This window comes from Rhinolophus sinicus, chromosome 17 (assembly GCF_057876585.1).
Source record: "Rhinolophus sinicus isolate RSI-liver-muscle chromosome 17, RSI-T2T, whole genome shotgun sequence".
Classification (NCBI taxonomy): Eukaryota; Metazoa; Chordata; class Mammalia; order Chiroptera; family Rhinolophidae; genus Rhinolophus; species Rhinolophus sinicus.
This window is the reverse complement of record NC_142517.1, coordinates 204,263,211-204,284,541: the sequence shown is the minus strand read 5'-3', so window position 1 is coordinate 204,284,541 and position 21,331 is coordinate 204,263,211. Positions and strand designations below refer to the sequence as shown.

At 39.0% G+C, this 21,331-nt stretch overlaps 1 protein-coding gene across 10 annotated transcripts in view; it reads left to right on the top strand.

Moving 5' to 3' along the window:
- The first annotated feature begins 204 nt into the window (after positions 1 to 204).
- The window catches only part of SPHKAP (SPHK1 interactor, AKAP domain containing), a 122,425-nt gene continuing 101,298 nt past the window's right edge, over positions 205 to 21,331 (top strand). For 2 of the 10 annotated variants that reach the window (XM_074314449.2, XM_074314442.2), the window contains exons 1-2: positions 206 to 878; positions 14,930 to 15,008. In XM_074314449.2, coding sequence (XP_074170550.2) covers positions 851 to 878; positions 14,930 to 15,008 — 107 coding nt within the window. In that variant the 5' untranslated portion in view covers positions 206 to 850. Of the gene's footprint in view, positions 879 to 14,929; positions 15,009 to 21,331 lie in introns of all 10 variants that reach the window. The other 8 variants (XM_074314464.2, XM_074314459.2, XM_019737395.3 and 5 more) reach the window with 6 other exon arrangements.

Here is a 21,331-nt window from a genome sequence, read left to right as displayed (position 1 = left end):
AGCCTCCTCTTAACAGTCACTTCCTACTATTAATGTTTCTTCTTAATATAACTGTTATTGTTTGTTCGGGGAGATACTGACGCAGGCATTTTCGGCATTTTTGTGACAGCCCTTCCTTCCAGGGCCTGCCTGGGTGCTGGCCTCTAATGGATGACCGCTGTCATAGGTTTTGAGATCTCTGTGTTCACACAAGCTTCTAACAGGCCAAGGATGAGTGAGTCACAGTTAAGCAGAATGAGTTAGACAAAGAATTGTGAGAATCAAAAATCTGGAAAGTCCAAGTAAAGAGAAAATAGTTGGGAGATCATAGAGCATTGTTTCAGGGGAGGAGGCAAACAAAAATGAAATCCAGAGAGGCAACTAAAGGACTGGTGAGAGGCCAGTGGGAACATGGGCATTGCCAGGAGTAGGGAGTGAATGTGGCAAAGTGGGTGAACGATTCAGGGCTCAGACTGCTGGTCCCGAGAGAGAGGGGAGGGGACCAGACAGCAGGGCGGGGACAGAGAAATTCTGTCGGAGTCACCTGTGCTGGGCTCGAGAAAGCTCAGAAGTAGCCTGTGGCAACAGACTGGAACTGCCGCGGAGGAGAGCGGGAGCTGGGCACAGGTCTGGAGCTTTGGCCAAGCCTTCTAGCCAGATTTGAAGGGGCGACAGGGAGGGACCTTCCAGAGGTCGCAGCGCGCAGCGCTTCCCGGCCGGGGAGGAGCGTATCTCCGACCGCCCAGCAGCGGTCCCAGCCTGCGCGCCTCTGGCCGCGCGCGTCGGTCCCCGCACTCTGGGAGCTGGGTCCGCGCATCACGGACTTGCCCGCTCTTTCTGCCTCTCTCCTCTGTGCGCCCATCGACAATGGATGGCAACTCCCTGCTCTCGGTACCAAGGTAAGACCCGCTTTCCCCTTTGCCAACCAAACCCAGTGCCCCTTAAACTCCGTTATTTGGTCTACGTCGCTCACGAACTTGCCCTGGGGGCGCCTGGGTCTGCATGGGGTTCACGCAGAGGAGACGGAGGACTCGGCACTTGGAATAAAGCCTGGCCCCAGCTGTGCGAGGAGCTCCTGGTAGATGGTGGTCCCTGTCCACTGCCCCGCCAGACGCGAGGCTGGGTGCGGCCTGCGTGGGGGAGCGACACGGGTCAGGGACAAACCGGCCGGCCTCTAGAGCTAGCGGCTGGGGTCTGCTCTGCCTGGGGAAGCCTGGAGCCGGACGGTCAGCGGGTGCAGGCTGGAGAGGCTTCTCGCCTGGCGGGGCGGCGGCTTCCAAGGTAGGGATGAAAATAGGAGGGAGCAGGACTAGGGCAAAGTATCCCCTTTCCCCAACATCTTGACCTGGGTGAGTGTGAGAGGTTGCTAGGGTGCCGATGGGGTGGGCTGGAAATGGGGAGATTGCCCCTAACCCTCTGCCAACACCAAGCCCGCGTCTAACTGAGATCGGGACAGAAAACACCTTGCTCCGCCCCAGTCCCACCCTCCGCAGCTGCCCCTGCCATCCCCTTCCAGACGGCGAGTCCTCCTGAACAGCTCCGCCGGGCGCGTTCCCTCACTCCACCCAGCCCCGGGGTCCCCGCGCGCGGTAGGTCAGGGACCCCACCTTCGATGTTGCCAGGTGGGAGCAACGTGTTTCCTCTGGTTTGCGTCTCCTGTCTCCTCTATCTTTGCCCCGGTCCCACGCTCCTTTCGACTCAGTCCTTTGCGAATTTGAGAAACTGAGATTTTTCTATTTCTACTCCCATAAACCTCAGGGGTAAATTGAAGCTGTCGCGCCGGTGGGGTTCTGCCAGCTGGGCAGATGACTTTTGCGCTCTTTGTGCTGGGCGCGGAGCGTCCACGCGCAGAGCAGAGGGTGCCGCAGCTCGCGGGGTGAAAGTAGCTCACGGCCCCCCGCGCAGCCCCACCTCTCCCAGGCTAGAGGCTCGGTGTTGATCATCTGGTCATCTCTTACACCCTCCCCTTTCCCCAAGCGCACATCCAGGCAGCTGCCAGCCAAGAATATCAGGCACTGAAATAGACATTTTAAACTCGCATTCTTGGAGAGCAGCAAAACCCAGCAGCATCCACAGGCTCGGGCACACATGTAGCTGATACTATATTGCCAAGGCGCTGCGGTGCGGGGGGGGGGGGGGGGGGGGGGGGGGGGGGGGGAAGAAAAGGGAGGAAGCGGAGGAGGATGGAGACTGCTTTTCAAACGCGCTGAAGGCTGCCATCTAGAGACCTGAAGTGTTTATATTCTGTAATGAAATTGACTTTCCCCAAATCCACAGGCATTTCCTCTTTTAGCAGCCCTTTGCTGTGAAGGCAGCAAAGGGTAGCGTTGGGTTCTGTGCAAGGCCTGAAGCTGCTCTCAAGTGAAAAATCTCTAAACCTGGGGCCAAACAATGTCAAACTACCACTAAGTCTTTCCGTTCTGCCCTAATGCATTAAAAGAACAGTAAAAACCGCAGGAAGATTCTTTTAAACTTAAAAAAAAAAAAAAAAGCCACTGATTTTTAGATAAAACTGTGAGGCATTTTGAAATTCAAGCAATCTGGGGGTTCACTTTCTGTACCATATATTCTACTGCCTAAGGTCATTAGAATTGAAAGGTGAACAATGTGGTCCCAACATTCCAATACAGACACCTTTGATAAAAGATCGCTTGCTTTAAATCCTGCTTTAAAGATCAATACTGTCTTTCCTGAATCAGGATTATATTCTTATTCAAAAGCTGGGACATTTTCTAAAATATTAAAAATGCATTATGTTAATAATTCCTTAAAATTATTTCTATCATGGTACTGTAAAATGACCTTTCAAACAACAAACCAACTGCAAAAATATTGCTCTGCATTGTGTAGGCTTTGTAGTAGCCTATAAAATGGTAATATAGATTTAACATCAGCTGAAGCCAATTAAACCTTCTGAATATTGCTATTTATTCAACAAGACATGACACATTTCCAATAATCAGGGTAGTAATTCAGCTATTTTGTTAGCATTCTTATTCCTAGAAAAAATTCAGTGAACGCCGATAAATGAGTTGATTTGATCCTCCATTTCATTAAATACAAGACATAGTTTCCTTTCTATAATTTTAATTGGAAGAGATAGATATTGAGATGCAAAAAGTAAACTAGAATTTAACAATGGTCTGTAGAAATATTTGGTTTGTTGTACTACTTGTCCGTAAAACTTTGAAATATGAAGAACTGATGTGCTACACAAGCTTTTCAAGAAAATGGCAATGATCAAGAAAAATTGTTGCTAATTAAGATTTGTGTTGTCTAAGTCTGAAATGTTTTCAGTACCTAACAAAACTAATTTGATAATTATAAGTCACTGTTTCTTTTAAACAGTTTAAGACATTCTGTTTAACAACTGGACTGAGAAAACAAAATAATTTACTAAAATATCAAGTGAATTACAGCATACATTTACTGTTGACTTTTAGATCTTCTTAAGTTTTTCAATAAATCAAAGATGTAAATGACTGAAATTTTAACCAAATAATGTTTGGTGAAGATTACGCTCAAATTTTATGTGATTTATATGCTTTTGAAACTTTGATGCATAGATTTTAAAAAAAGAAATTTGTTTATGGCTCTTTGAGTTTCTAGACTATATCACCTTACCTCTGTGAAAGTTACAATTAGTTTTTACTTTGAATATTTTAATTTTTAATGTACAACAAACTATATGGACTGCATTACAGATTTCTTAAAATCACTGGCTATCAAAGCTGGAAAGTGAGTTCTAGAGGGATGAAATGGTCCCATGTTAGTTGCATTATAGACTAGTAGTCTAGGGAAAAGACAAATATTATTTTCTGGATCTCAAATTTTGGTAGATTCTTTAGTCATCCATTTTACAAAAAGTTTGTTTTTGTAAAAACAAAACTAGTTGTTTGCTAAGGTCACACAACTAGGTATTCTGAAAATATACGAGAATCCAGGGACTCTCAATCCAGTGTGTGCCATTGCTCTAGCACAATGCACTACAATGCAGTGGTTACTCCTCACGGCAGGAAAGTCAGTCTCACTTCTGTTGGTAACTAGTGTGTGTGTAGGAAGGTTTGCATTTTATCAAGTGTTATCTCATATATTAAATTATTTGATCATCATATCCCTGTGATTATGTTACAACGAATATAATCACCTCCGCTTCCTCGTTTAAAATTTTGAAGCCAAAGAAAATTAAATGAAGAAAATAATTAGATTTAAAACTCCACACAATAGTATGGAGCAGAGCTAGATCATCCACAAAATTCTTCTGGCTTCAGGTTTTTTCTGGTATTGACTGAAAATCCACACATTATTTTAAATGGGGGAGAAAAGAGTTTCTGGTGCACAGTTTGGACAAAGAGTGATATCATTAGAACACCTGGGGACAGCCTAAAAGCAAGATCATTTTTTAAAACCTACAAGTGCTGAAAATACCATTTTTACAGACAGAAACAATTTGCCACCTTGACCATATCTAAGGTTGAATTTGAAGTTTAAGAAGGAGGATTTCTCTTATTTCCTAAGTCACTTGCATAGTTTTATACCGTATGGTTTTGTTCTTTTTGTTTTGTTTGGCTTACTAGATTCTATTTCAATAAGAAGGTTTTTATATGGCACTTTGAAGGAGAAAATCATCCAAGATGAACTTTTGAAAACATAAGGCATTTTGATTTAGATTTCCTGCCAGTTTATTTTAACCAAAGCTTCATTTGATCATTCTCTGTCCTGGAATGCCTGTTCTCTTTCAGACCAGAGATGACATGGCTACGTCCCCCAATTCATAATTCTCAGTGACACACACTGCCCAAAATGTGCTATTTCCTGTAGAGAAAGAAATGAGTAAGTTCCAGAGCTCAGGATTTGGAGATCTCACATTGCTGCAATAGGCATATCTGGAGAAGAGACGGAAACTCTGAAGGCAATTCCCATAGAAACAACTTTATAAAGCCCAGAAGCCCACCATTGACACTATATTTCACGTACTGACACTTTTGGGGCGTCTTGATCTCCATCCACATGGTTCATTTACTAAACCATGTATCTGCTACTGAATAATCAATTTGCAAATGAACTATTGGAACTCATCTCATTCACAAGGGGCCACCTTTGTCTAGTACTATTCATTTTAGTGCAGTTTTACTCTGTGCATGAGAATTACAGCCACAAAGACCTGTAAAGAGGGGAAGAGGGAAAAAGTGATATATGTGATATTGGGAGACCTGATGTTTAATCCTGTTCTGAAATTAATGTCTGTGACTGCCTGGGCAAGTTGCTTGACCTGCTCCCCTGTCTCCTCCTGGATATAATGTCATACACCTTGCATATACTGATCTTCTAGGTCCCTTTTTTGCCAACTTTCTATACTGTCATGGCCTTTATTGTAGCAGCGACTGTCAGTTGGGCACGATATGGATGAACTCATTCTCTTGAAAGAGACCGGTGAAATCAAGACTTTTAAAAGACCTGAAGCAACACCCACCCATCCAAAAGAAAGCCTGGTTTAGAGAATGTGTTGTTTTGTTGTTAATGTGCACCCATTGGAAAGCACATAGACAAAACATTGATAATGAGATTTCTCTCAGTATTTCTACTGGGTGTAAGATATTTTCCATATGATGGATAAGGGCATATGTATAGAAGGGGGCAGAAAAGGTGAAGATCTAGTCCAAGTTTTAACCTGGAAGTTTATGTGGGACTGATATGGATGTTTGGGAGGGGGAGAAAAAATGTGGAAGAGGGTTTGCTTTCTTACTTGAAAAGAAAGTGGGAAACCTAGTAACTTGAATGACATCTTTACCTTGTGAGGATAATTAGAACCTGGAAAAGGGCACATAAAATAAATTCACTACAAAGAAGACGAAATGTCATTGAACAGTGAACAAAATTAACATGTTTGGGAATTTATCCTTAAAAATAATAAAATTTATAAAATATTTCATGTTATCAATATTTTTTAAAAGTAAGCATGTATTATATAATAAAAATAATGAATTAAGTGTTGATTGGGTTGGAAGATCATAGTTATTCCTTCAAAATTGTATGTGAACGTGGCTCTTTTTCTCACGAGAGCAAAAACAGTGTCGGTTCAGTAAATATATTCAACAGCCTCATCAATTTTGTGAACCCTCCCTTTAATTCTTTGATTTTCACACTCTTCTGAAGTATCTGTTATGTCATCACCTCCATCAATTTTATCTTCTTCTAATATGAACTGATCTCACATTCTCATTTAGTGATAGTTCCACTTGTGATGTAGAGTCCTGCAGCATCATTTTCTTCTCTTTTCTGATTCCTACATCTTCTGCCAGGTTTGTCATTTCAATTGATTAGTGTTTTATTTAAATAAAAGACACACATCATCCACAGGCAGCAACCACCAAAGGTGCTGAGGAGTAGACCGTGATGAACCCTCAATATAAGTAGAGCAGGATCTTCACTGGACAATAAGTGTTAGAGATCAGTCCATTTGCTTTCTTATATGGACTAATAACTGCAGGAACTGGCGAATGAATAACAAAGACACCTAGTCTTTTTGGGGGGGACAATTTCCAGTGACTTTATGTTTACCAGATTTTCTCCAGGGAGTGGCACAGCTAAAAATCTTTTCCATTTTCCCAAACATTACCCATAGATGAGCAAATTATCTAATGAGGCAATGCAGGTACAACTGCATATTTCAAAAATTCAAACTTCTGGGAAATTCTCCATTGTAGTTAAAATTACAGAGGTCTTTCTAGTTTCAAAATATCTTACAATTATTAGTCTATTTTTAGTGCACAGGTACTATCTTGAATTGAATATATGAAAAATACCAAATTGTGTTCCAGGAAGATGAGAGACCCTCCATAAGTGTCAATCTCCTTCTGTTCCCTTTCTATAAGACCACAATTTTACTCGATGTCTAAAAGGCAGAAAGTACATCAATAGGATTAAACCTGTGATGGGTCTTCTGACAGTATCTGTAGTCACCAGGACCTTGGTCAGATAAATTCAGTCTAATCCCTATCGTCACTGAATCACTGATCCCTCCAGTGGGTCCCACATGCCTCTGAGGTGGGTGAAAAAACATGCTGCCTTGGAAATTAGCTCCTTTATGGAGAGTTGAGGTCAAATGTAAGACACAAACCTTTGAAGAATAAAATGTATTCATTCATTTATTTATTTAGATATTGATCCCTTACTGTATGCCCTATAATATCAACTTGTATGCAATACTGCACACAAAGAAAGCCAGTCCCATTGCAATGGTCCTTCAATACCAGTGGCACAGAAAGACACTAGTCAAATAACAACAGCAGTGGCTATATAGCGAATTGGTGTGTGTGTTCCAAAGGAAAAAGAACATGGTCCCTGAGAACATATAACCACAGACAAGACCGAAATGGGAGAGGTAAGGAAGGCCTCTGAAGGAAGAGAGCCTCTGGCAGTCAGAATGGCAGTTGGAAAAGTCCTGGGGCCAGAAAGCGATGGAGTGTTTAAACTACTGCAGGTGTGTGGCTGGAGGGCCGGAAGTGAGGAAGAGCAGAGTGAGCCTTGAAAGTTGGATAGGGACCAGACCACATGAAGCCTTGGGGGCCACTGGGTCTTCATATTAAAAACAGTGGGATCTCATTGAAGGTTTTCAAGCTGCAGATGGCTGGAAGCCCTAATTAGGATAACACATATAAAGCAAATAGCCCAGTGCCTGGCAAATTTTAAATGTTCCCTAAACGGGAGCTGTTATTGTTGCTTATTAATTATAATTTCACTATCCAAACCCTTGGAGACAGAGGTAGGAAGAGGAATAGAGAGCCAAGATCACAGGATCACCAGAGAAGGGTTATGCAAAAGTGGCAACTGTCATTGAGAGGACAATTTAAAAGTATTTCTTGAGCTTCAAGCTAGCTACGTAAGGGCATCCCGAAACACATCCAACAGTTGGGCCTCATACCACGCAGAGAGACAAGTCAACCCAGAGGATTCCCAAGGGCTCCTTCATCATATTTGTGGAGATACTGTCACATTCTCAACTGCCCATGCAAGGAAGGTGCCACACTGCCCATAGTCCATTCCACATCCTTTTCTCACTCCCTACTCTAATTCCCCCGAATTTTGGTTCTTTTGCTAGTTCCCTTATTTTCCTGGTGGGCCCCGTGTTCACTCTATAAAATTGCAATAGAATTCAGTCTCTTGGACTTTGATCTTTCATACTCCCTAGGACACACCTGAAACTTGGTTTTGGTTCTTCCCACTCCTGGTTATTTTAACTACCTCTGAGTTGGAGCAGGGTGTGGTTGGCCTCTTGGCTCTCTCATAAGGGGTAAAATAACACCAAGTATGCTGAAAAAGAAATTAAAGAGCAACTGCAGGTGTCTTACACATGTGTTATATTGTCACATAGCCCTCACAGGTCTGAACAGGAGGAAAGGAGGTGAAGAATGCACAATTTAATGGACAATTTGGACAATAAACAGGAAGTTGTTTGGATGATCCACACTGAACATCTACCCTGATTATATCCACCACGTAATTGCTCGAGTCTTCCTGTTGCCTTGCTTTAGTGCATAGTGATGGAAGAAACGAATGCGTGAGTGGGGTGTCCATTCTGCGGTGTAATTCCTGACCTTTTGCAAGTGCATTGGTTGTAATTAGCGTCACTAAACTGGGCACACTGTTGTGCCCCTGGTGTTTCCACATCAGTCGTATGCACTTTGCAACAGACCAATAACTATGGCTTAATAAGAAGCAACACTATTTAAATTGTGGTTCCTTGTTTTTCTTGGTAACTTTCCTTTTGAGAATCATAGTTATTCAACCCAGACTAAACAACTGTGCTCTTCTGTGGCTGTGTAAATAGTCTGTGCAAATATTTCAGCCTAGGTGTTTATTTCCAAGCCTCTCCACTGAAGACTTCCCTAGCAATTATGAAACAGTCTAACTCAGCCAAATTCCAGTGTTCTCTGTGGGCTAACCCCGACCTTAGGTACGTACACGGCTCCCTAGCTTTCTTCCACTGCCTCCTCCCCCAAATAATACTTCCGTTACCCCCATATTAATAGGTCAGAGTAATAGAAGCACCTGCAATGAGGTAAATAGACTCAGAATTTCTCTGAAAGCAATTTCTACAAAAAACAAATAGAAAAAGGGAAAGACAGGTGTTGTGCTGTTGATTATCGGGCTCATTCTGTTTTCACCGAGTCCTGCTTTCTTTGAGGCTGAGTGGAGAACCCTAAAATATTCAGAGATATTTTCAATCTTTCAGATCACTTGGATGTTCTCTTCCCATGCTATTCAACAGACAATTCTTTGGGAACATTTCATTTACTTTTGGAGCTGTGTAGACAGTCCCCTGTAATGGAAGATCTCTATGGCATGGAATTGGAAGATTTGGGTTTAAGATCATATTCTTTAATGTACTGTGTGATTTTGGCAAAATTATTTAACTACTTACATGTTAACGTTTGCTGACCCAATTGTCATGATTTATCTGCAGAAAAAAACTAGGCAACCTATGTGAAAATATTCACTTTACAAGAGTGATATTCAAATGTTATTTTCCTTAATCTCCTAAATATTTTACTTTCATATGTTGCTTTTTTGTCTCTGTCCTCCAATACAACATAAACTCTGTGAGGGTGAGGATTTTGTCTGCTTTTATTCCCTGCAGAATCCTGGGCACTTCACACAATGCTTGGTGCTCAGTAGCTATTTATTTAAAGACTGAAAAAAAAAAATGCAGAGTCCAACTCAGTTTTATGATTGCTTAGAAAGGATTATGTTCTTTTGCTTTTTCTACTTACAATATGGCTGATGGAACTGCTAACACATTGTCAGAAGAAATCCCATTTAAATCGAGCATTTCAGAAGAAATTAAATGCTCGTGTGTTTCTAGAAGACCTTGCCTTAGAAACTGAGAAGCTCAGAAGGAAATCTAAATCAGTGACCAGAATGTCTGACATATATAAGTAAGATGATTGATTGATGTTAGCCTTTGCATGTATAATTTTGGTCAGAAGGATGCATTTCATTCTATCTACAGTGGAGAAGAATGGGGCAGTTCAAGAGATCATACAGTACACATCAGCCAGACTGATATAAATAAAGCTTCTTCATGGTTCCTCTTTGTAACTCTGTCCCAATTAGGATGTAGCTTCATTCGAGATGCAATGTCAGCTTCTGTGAGAAATCACAATGTAGACACTATGAAACTATGGAGAAAGATTATAATCATCTCAAAGTAGGTCTTGAAGGGGGTAAGAGTCTTGCTCTCTCACTTGGCATATTTTCACTTCGATCTTTCACAAGGGAAGACATTTCTAATCATGGCAATCTTCTGTATGGGACGCATTCGGTCCCCCTGTGCTGAGGACAGGCCACTAAACTGATGGCCTGCTGCTTCCCCTCCCTGAGCTACAGTTCACAGAGGCTCCCAAACGTTGAGCCGTTTGCTTTCCCCTCTGCCTGTTTCACGTAGAAGTTCTATGATTGCCTATTTGCAATTATAATTTGCAGCCAATATTAAATTGACAGGATTTCTCTCAGAAATGTTTACAGCACTCATGAACACGCAGAAATAAGAGAATAACTGTTTTAAGGCACTGAGCAGCCTGGAAGTCTCTTTATATAATCTCTCTAGATGGATTTGCTCTCTTTCTGCTCTCAGTTCACTTTTCTCAGTGGCATCTAATGAGGCAACAGCATCAACCTGCTGTGCCAATGGCTATTTTGTCCTAATAATGATGAAACTCGTTCATCTGCTAAGTCTCAGGAAAATTCCGTGCTCTGCTTCCCCTAGAAAGGATGAAGTGTGGTTTCCAAGAACAAGTCAGGGTTGCTTGAATCTCAGCTACATGGGAATCTGTGGAGTAATAAAATCTGAAATACATAGTTATTATTATATGCACTTTAAGGTCTTTGTAGTAGTAACATTCTTATGTTGCTGTAATGCATGTGTGACATAATATTGCATTGTGATTAGAATAGCTGCATATAGATTACAGATGTTCCATGGTCTGTGTGCCAATTATTCTCATCATCTACCTTAAGAAAGCAAAGGATTCTTACTCTATCAAATTTGTTTCTCAGAAATAGCTACTACCCCTGAATGAGGGAGAAAATATTCATTGCTATCCTTCCAATAGAGACTCTGGCCCCAGCTCTAGGTCTTGATTTCATCTTCTGAAAGCAAATGGATTGAGCAAAAGTAGCTTTAAGAACTAAATCTAAAAGACTATGTCTGTGAAATCTCAATCATTGAAATTAATTTGGGTGAGAAAATACAGTTGAACACTTTGATAATGGCTAATGGTACCTGAGAAAGCCATCTGAGATTAGGAGTAGAACTTGAACAAAGAGAAGGAATGTTGCTATACCATTTTGAAAAATCACTTCTTGGGGGGCTAAATAATACTGACCCTTGTAAATGGATAACTGGCTTAAACATAGTTTATCTATAAATTGTGCAAAGATATAATCTAGCCAGCGGTATTGGTCATTCCAATTTCTGAAGTGCTGCCCAAATTAAAACTTTATTACTTTTAACTAAAAATTTCCCCTCAAATATAAAATCTCCCTAATATTCTTTGCCCATTGACAGTGTTTTACATGTTGATTTTGCTCCTGTACTTTTTTTCATGAAGTGGAAAAATGCAGATATATTTTTCTTTGGAAATTTCAATGGCTTTAACCATTATGGCTTAGGACTTAATTTGATGATCTACATTTTGTCTGTCTTTTTATTAATTCCCTGATTTACTTTCTTTTTTAGTTGAGTGAACTCGTGAGGAAAAAAAAGTAAATGTTTGCTTCTTTCCTGCAATTTTGCTTCTCATTCTAAAACTTGATCATTTTTAAATTACTTTTTTCAACTGAACTCAAGTGAAGAGTCATATAAAAATTGGTCATTCTACCTGCCTCTCTAAGATACTGGATTGTGCTACTCAACTTCCATTAGGGTAAAAATTCTTTGTGGGGAAAGCAATTTAGATCTGGCAGGGAGGCAGCATGCATCCTGTCTCATTCTGTACGCAAGTCACTTACCTAAGCTTTTTCTGCAAAATGGAATCTACAAACACAAGGACAAAGTATTGTTATAATGAATATATAACACAAAAATTTAAAGTTTAATAAGATTATCAATAAATTCACATTTGGGGTTTTCTCTTCCTGGATACCTTGATATACTGTATAGGGGCAAACTTCCTCTAAAGTATGCCTGTTTCAATGAAAGAGATTGTGTGCTATATATTAAGACCATATTTTCTAAACTAAAAATCAAGACATCTACTCTACCAAGTATGCTTTTTTGAAGTACAGTTCAGCGAATGATTTCAAATCAGTTCTATCTTTAAAAAATATAAGCTATGTGGCTATTTTAGCAATAGATTAACTTTCATAAAACATGAAGACAGTGTTATTTAACTTCTAAGGGTGGCATATAATAATAATTATCATTATTCTTTTTGCTATTGCTTGCTGCTATAGTGTAAGATGTCTGAGTAACTAGATATCCTTGGGTCACTTAATTATCTACTACTTTTTCCATCTAATTGCTTCAATTCTTTATGAAAAGCTTTTTAGGAGACGGGTCAGTTCTTACTACTTTGGTCTCTCCCATCTGGTTATAAACATTATTAGATCTCCCTTCTGCAACCCACATTTTTGTCAACCTTTAAACCCACTGGTACTATTTCCCTCCCTCGGTGTGTCCTTCCTGACACCATCAGATAACTTTGAAAGGCCTATGAATTTTAATTCCAGGAACATAACAAAGTTATCATCCATCCTCTTGCTGAAAATAACCTAAATTGCAAGAAAACACTTTTAAATTTACTAAAAGAATTAAAGCATCGATAAGATATTAAGGAATTATTCGCTAAATAGAAACAGGCCACCAAAGATAAATAAATAATCTTAAAAGAATCCAGGAAAAAAAATACATTATCATTAAAAACTAAACAATTAGCTTGAGAGCTGACCTCACAAAAGCAACAATGGGATTCCAGAGATAATGAAGTGGTATCTTTAATGGGTGAAGGAAAATAATCACCAGTTTAGAATTCTCTGCTCGGTGAAAATACCTTCCAAGAATAAGTGTATTTTCTTACAGACAAAAACTGGGAGCATTAATTCTCACCAAAGAAAATGATAGAATATTGACTTCAGGCAGAAGGAAGGCCATCCTAGATATGAGGTCTGAGATACCGGTACAAAAAATAACTAAAGGAAGAAAGAAGAAAGGAAATTTTATATATTTAGTAAATCTAAGCAAACCTTTACTTTATAAAATAACATTAATAAAGCCCTATGGGGGTTAAAATAATTAAAATATGAGGCAATAATACAAGTCGGTAGGAGCTGGTTGGACTTAAAATGTTCTAACCCCTTGTATTGCTCATGCGGATACAAAGATGTTGATTAATTTTAGAATGTGTTAAGGTAAATATAGATATTATCTTTTCTAGGATTACTAAATGAATTGGAAAAGAGAGTATAATTTTTAACTACTCAAAAAAAAAATAAAAAATGACAAAACTTAATTGATCCAAATGGCAAAAGAAACTAAAGAAGACTTGGGACAAAATGAAAGCACATGTCAAATGGCAGGTATGGACTTAAATAGATCAGCAATCACATTAAAAGTAAGTGGACTAAAGGCTCCAAACAAAGTGCAAAGATTAATATTTGAATTTTTTCAAAAATCAAAGAAAGTAAGGCATATGTAAGAGGTAAAATACTAAAAAGGATGCAACAGATACACAATGCAATAGCTAACCAAAGAAACCTAATATAGCTTTGTCATTATCAGACAAAAGGAACTTTAAAGCAAAAGAGCATTGCCAGAAGTTAAATATGTCACTACATAATGACAAATAAAATTTTTAAAAATCATTCATGCGCTATCAATAAACATGAATTTTCTAGGACTACATTTAAAGAAAGCATGCAAGACCTTTCCCGAAAAAATTTTAACCCTCAGTGAATGACGCAGAATGGAGATCTTATGTGCCCACAGATGTTCGCTCATTCACCTGGTTCTCTAGCCAGGGCACTCACTCCAGGTATCCTCTTTGATATCTCCGGTGTTTTACTGCCTTAGTTCTTGTCTGGTATCTTCCACCACCCAGTAAAATTTTCTTGAATTCTAATTGATGTACCAGTGACTACCAGCAAAGGAGTTGCAAAGAAAATTTCACTGATTCCTTCTTATTTACTTTTTACTCTATATACTATATTGATATTATTGTTTATTTCATAGTTATAATGACTTTATAGCCTTTGAGAATGATTTGAGGTACATACTACTGATTTGCATTGAAAAAAAGACTAGAGCACACCTGCAGGTAAGTATTGTATAAAAACTTAATGATAAGACATTCAAAGAAGCTGGAATAAATGTCCACAAAACTCTGTTGTCCTACTATTCTCAGTATTAACCTTGATACTAAAAATATTAAGCTCGAGAAGCACAAAGTGTGCTTTTTATCTGTAGATACCCAGAAACCAGGTTGGGTGGCTCTGAAATTCTTGTCTATAAGATGTAAATTACCTTTTGAGGCATCAAAGATGCAAAGCGCAATCCAAGACACAAATCTATTACAGAATTGTACACCTGAAATCTATGTAACTTTACTAACAATTGTCACCCCAATAAACTTTAAAAAAAATTAAAATTAAATAAATAAAAAGAAATGGAAAAAAAAAGACAAATCAGATGCTATCTGAAAATACACATGCAGTCTTGGAACCCTTCCCTGCGTTGTTAGGATTTTTTAAAATTATTACAACCTCATCGTCTACCTAATTTTGTTCTTTGTAAAGACAGCCTGCTGTGAGTGTGTCTTTCTCCTTGAATCATACTAAAACTTTTGTTTCTTTTTTTTCCCTACCCCACTGCCCTCCTTCTCCTCTCCTGCTTCCTCTGCACATCTGCTGGTGCTTGTAACTCCTTTATTGTGGCTGTGACCCTCTCCATCAGCCATGTGGGTAGTTGAACCAAACTCACCTACCTGCCTCTCTGCTGCCTTGCCCTCCAGGAGACACTCCCAGGAATCCAGGTGGGTTGTGGGGTGTAGGGTCCAGGGGTTTCTATGGCCACATCATGACCAGGGCCTCCCGTTACATCCCAGCACCCCATGAGCCCCTGGGTTCCCAACCCTCAGATTTGGACTCTGACTTTGCAGGCTTCCTGGCTTATGGTGTCACTCCCACTAAACCGCAGGTTGTGTTTGTTGTGCACCTTACCTGCTTTTACTGTGAAGTTGGACCCTGTCTGTGTCCCTTCCCTTCAGGGTCCTGCCAACTTCTTCTAGTTTAAATGACTCTATGGTATTAGTCAGGGATTCAGCGTCAAGATTAGATCCATGGCAGAAAGTCTTAATTAGACAGAGCTAGCCTCATCCCTGGCATCACAAAAGGAATGTGTTTTTCTGTTCCATTTCCATGGAGGCCTTGGCCCTGGCAGGGCTTTTGGTGATGCTTCTCAGCAACTCACGTCGCCGTCTTCTCTCAACAGGAGTAGCCATTCAACCTGGTGAAGCAACCAGAGACATCTCCTCACGCTACACCTTACCCCTTGTCTACATTGCTCTTCTCTGAGCCCCAGAGTCCCCGTAAAATGGGGCACCCCAAAGAAAAATAGTTCTTCAGAAGATAGCACATGACAAAAGCAAGTGGTATTGCTATAGGAATACAGCAGGGCATACGGGCAAGAGCACAGACTGGGGTCAAGTCTATCTAGTTTCAGATCCTACATTAACTGTGTAACTGAGCAATTCCTAAGTTCTGAGTGTCAGTCTCCTTATGAACATAATAGGCTAATACCGTAGCACCTTGTCTATTGTGATGCTATGAGGATTTGAAGTGACAAATGTATAGGTCCTGTCACAACAACTGGGGCAGAGTGGTGCTCAATGAAGTGTGTCTGTTACTATTGACTGAGATTCTCTCCCTTCAACAACAAATCTTGCAAAGTAAATAGTATTGGTCCTATTTAATAGATGAAGAAACTGAGACTTGGGGAGATTAAGCAACTTTCCCAAGGTCAAACCAGTAATAGTGACAGTTGGGACGCAAATCCAAGTTTTCTGACTTCCAGCACATGGTAATATTTTCACTTCAGGTGGAATAAGAAATTATTTTTTAATTTTGACTTATTTATATTAACTGCTAGGTTTTTCATATTCCATATTTGTTTAATGTGTGGATGTTCATTCTACTGGTTTCAAATACTACAATTATGATTTACATGAGTTTTGTGTTGATTTAAAAAAATGACAGTTCTACTTATAGTGGATTATTTCTAGCTATCTGATAGTTTCACTAACATTTGTATCTCAAGACTGTAGACACTCACAGACAAAAGCACAGAATTAGAATTAAAAAGATTGCCCTTACATTTTTCTGACACTTAAATAGAAACACTAAAATTTTTAAGATATGCCATTTATGGACCCTACCATATTTATTGGTCACTGACTAATTGTCAGGCATTATGCTAACTATCTTGGGGGTTCAGTAGTAAATCAGATGTTCTTTTTCACCTCAAAAACTAAATAACAAACCTGGAAATAAAATCTAGCAATTTCAATTCAACCCCAGCCAAATTGTGAAACCCCTCTTCTTTCAATATGAAATACCAGTATGGGTTAAGATGGAGATTGATACATAGTAACACTGATAGGTAAAGATACATTTACTAAATTGTGATTTCCACAGATGGTGTCTCCAAGAAGAATAAGTCCAATTATCTGCTAGTTGTATAAATAGCTTGCTGGATAGCTTATGAAAACGTCTGCTATGAGACAAGAAAAGATATCTCCCAACCCGAATAAAATTATGTGCCAAAGCGCTTTATTTCAAAATGCAAAGCAAATTTTTTAAATGTCAGGGACCTCTGTTATTTGGAGGTCGCTTAATCAAATTATTTTCCAGACCAGCACTTATACCAAAAATGAATGCAATAGACTCACAAAGCACGCTGAACTTAGAGGCCCCAAGTCTGCCAGTTATTACCTAATGTAGCCTGATTTACCAGTGTTTCAGTAGAAGAGAAAAACTCAGAATTTTTTGAGTGCATTCTTCCAGTTTTCACGTGTTGGCCACTAATTTAAAATATTTTAACACCATGTAGGTCAATACAGTTCTCAGTTAATAAGTTCTGTTTATACTGCCATTGCTAAATGTTTTTAATGTAAAACTATACCTCTATTTTAAATGACCTTTAACAAGCTGCACTTTTTAAAATCATAAAATGAAAATGCATTCTTGACAGGGAATTAAGTTAATTGGACTATGGGGAAAGACTCTCTAGTTGCAATAATACAAACTCCAGGTACACTTAGAAGAGCCATTCATTAAATTCTAGCCTGCTTCCCAAAATGTCTGGACAAGGTTATGGTCCCTACCCTTTTCTAAAGAAATATTCATCAAACCCCACTGCAAAACACTGAGTGCTGTTGTAGCTCTTCTTGAAAAGCTTCCTATAGGTTTTGGACATTTACACATAATCTAATATACACAATAAAGAGCTCAATAAAATTCCCGAAACCATGAAGGTAGTTTAAGAAAAACGAAGCCATTAGCGTTGGCACCCTTCCTGTCAGAAGAGCAAGGGCTACTTTGTGGTGTGATGATGTTGTTTTAAACTGTGCCAATATCTCCACCCAGCAGCTTCCAGGAGCCTCTGCTCTTGATCTAAGCCAAGTCTCATTATCCAGAATGAGTGAAGCACTCAATCCACTGGATTGTTCAAGTTTAATTCCACTTGCCAGTTGTCTGCATAGGCAGCTATGAAACCATCCAACAGTCTTATCCCCCAGAGATCTAAGGAAAGCAAGATGTAGGCTCAGAGACAATTATCTGATAAAGGATTCTTCTGTGGCAGCATTAAAGCTTTGCCGTGGGAAGTTAACCTTTGGTTTAAGGCAGCATTTGCTGGGTTGGTTGGTTTTATCTCCACTACCAGTCACATCAGTCCACTTTCACTGTAGCAGCTGGATTGCCTGCTACCTGTGGTGGGACCCACGAGAACTCATCACTCAAGGGTAACCTATATGAAGACTGCAAATTTTATATGACTTTGAAGCAAAAAAATTATTTAATAATCAGGGAAATTCCTTATCGCTGTCATTATGCATTTACAATTTTTTTTCATAAGTACTAGATTTCCAACACAGAGATCACGTATTTTAAAGATCTTTTTCAAGTCACACACACACACACACACACACACACACACACACACACACAAATACATGCTCAGTGTAGAGAATTTAGAAAATATAGAAAGGAACAAGAAAGAAAACATTAGAAACAACCCCATTATCCAAAGATAACAGGTCTTAACATTTTCATATGTTTTTATACACCTGAAGCTATGCAGGCATGTATGTTTTAATTAGCTCATTGATCCAATAAACATTTACTGAGCTCTTACTATGTGCCATGCATTATTCTTGGACTGGGAATGCATGATGAAAAACCAAGATGCCCACATTTTGTTATAATCTGCAGGGTCAGGGAGGGCAGGGAGGAGTGACACATAATAATAAACACATAAATACATTCTATAGAACGTTAGATGATGATACTGACACGAGAAAACCAGAGCAGGGTAGAAGAGATTGGGAGGCCAGAGACAGGGAGGCCTGAGTGGCAACCAAATAGGATGGTGGGAGGAAGTGGCATGGAAATGGGACGTTTGAGAAAGACCTGGAGGAGGTGACGAAGTGAGGTGTGCAGGTCTCAGAGCTAAGAGCATCCCAGGCAGAGAGGACAGCTAGGGAAGGTGTTAAGACTACAGTATGCCTGCTCTTTTCTAGGAATAGCAAGGAGGCCAGTGTGGCCCGAGTGGAGGAAGGGAGCGAGTGTGGAGGATACAAGGTCCCAGAGGTGACTTGCATGTAGGTAGTGCCTTGTAGTTAGTTTACAGCAACAAACTAAACAATTTTACTTCAAGTGGAATGCAGAGCTATTGGAAGGTTTTAAGCACAGAAATTACCTGATTAATCTTACGTTTTTAAAGGAATGACACCTATGTCAATAGTTATGCAGTATAATATTTTGTATTCAACATGAGAGCATTTTCTCAGGTCATTTTTTAGGGGGAAGGGGCACCATCTTAGCATCTGCATTCTAACTCCATTGATATACTGATTGGTGAATATTCTGTTTCTTTTCAGTGTTTTTTTTTTCTATTAATAATATTGAGTTGAATATCTCGGTACGTAAGTCTTTATTTTGGTGTCTGTTCTCTAGGTTTCTATAAAAGGGCATTAGCAGGTAACAGGCACACATGAATAAGAGTTGTGAAAAGCATGTCCACATTATTTTTCATAAAAGTCATATAAGTGTATACTCATAGAAGCAACATGTAAAATATCACACATTATGTTGATTGACAAAATAATAGGTCAATTTTTCTAACTTAAGAGACCCACAAAATCCCTTCACTCATTTATCAACAAAGATTTCTAAAAATCTACGCTCTACAACAATCACTAGACATTTCAGAATGACACAGGCCCATATTTTTCACACACACCTACATTTCTTATCTTTGGTCTTTTACTGCCCTTCACATCATTCCGCCAACTGACTTTAAATGTAAATGACCAGCACACAAAGTTCAAGCCAGGATCCCATTTCTTTTCTTCCCTCCAATAACATTGCTTTAATTCACTTACATGTTGTGATGATGGGATAGTGGAAGCAGAGGCTCCACACAAGCCTAACTAACTCTCTGTGGAGCTTCTGTGGGACCTCCAGTATCTCTGGAAGGAAAGGTTTGCCAAGAAAAGTAAGGAGGCAAACAGAAACACAGAGGAATATACAATACCCTAGGAAGATCATTCTTGTATTTATTAAAATAATCTTAATAATTTTTTTCCAATTAAGTACTATTTTTGCAATACAACTACTTTCCTTGCAAAACACTGTCAATTCAGATTTTCACCAATGTCAGATGACACTTCTGTAAGCTTTGGGGCTTTGCTTCAATTATGTCGCTATATTCCCATGTTGACAGATATAAAACTGTGAGCCTGAGCAGGCCACATCTTTCCTGTGTAAGACTGAAAGAATTCTGTGTTATCTTAGATTTTAAAATGCCTTAATTATTCTTCATTTTACAAACTTATGATAATAGTCGAGTCAATATAAGTATGGAAATTTTTACTCATATATTTTAGAAAACCAGGTCTCAGAACTGATAAGAGAAATGTCACTATAACAAGTATTTATTCAAAAGGTCTACATGTATTATGTTTAATTTAATATCAAAATGTGTTGAAAATCTAACACAGAAACTCTTAAGAGCAAATAAATGTATAGGGCTTAACATGGTATCATTTCTTAATTTGACTGCTTTTCTTATGCCAGCACTATGTTACTCCTTTACAAGGATAACCCCATTTAACCACCAGTACAGTTCCATGATGAAACTTCTATTATAATCTGCATTTTTCAGATGAGGAAACTAAAGTTTAGAGAAGTTTGAGTAACATGTTTAAGTTGATCCAGCTGGTAAGTGATAGAGTGGAAACCTGAACATTTCTCAAATGCCAAAGCACTGGGATTTGTCTACATTAGGACTCATTTATATGTCATGGTCATAGAAGCAAAGGATTAGAAAGAATGTTAGAGGTTACAGTGGAACATAACATGGTATAGCGTTAAGGGAAGCAGGTCAAATCTCAGATTGGTTACCTACCAGTGATATAACCTTAGATGTATATTAACTTTTAATCCTTGATATTTTTTTCATTTATAAAAGGGGTATAATTAAGTGACTATGTAAAAATACTTTATAGTATGCTAAACACTTGCTATGCGTTAAGTGACACTCGTTTTTGTTAGAAGCAATATAAAGAAGACTGTATAACAGAGTGAAGAGGTTGCCTAGGTGGTTTGGCGGAAGAACAGAAATAGTTGGGAGCTGAGGTGCTTACTGTAACACACATTCTGAGCTAAAGTCTAGATGCAGCAGAATGCAGTGACCTAATGAGTTTTGATCATTCAAACAAATATGCACCTAAAACTTTTTAAAAATAAGTAAAGCAACGTAGGGAGAAATAATTCAATAGTAAGCATCTAATGGTCTTCATGTATAAATATACATACTCATGTAACCCTAACTTAGCAAGAGAGATGTGTGCTTTTTTCCTTATTTTAAGTAATATTTTTGAGTCTTAAAATATTTTCCCCATAAGCCTCATAAAATTAAAATAAAAAGCTAAGTTATCATGTTTTCTTACTTGACCCTCTTTTCTGAACAAGGAGTCATAGTTTCAAAATTATTTCTTGGGGTCATGGTGAAGCCTGAGATTGTGAAACAGCTTTTAAAGGTCCAAAAATAATAAACCCTATAGTAGTGATTAAA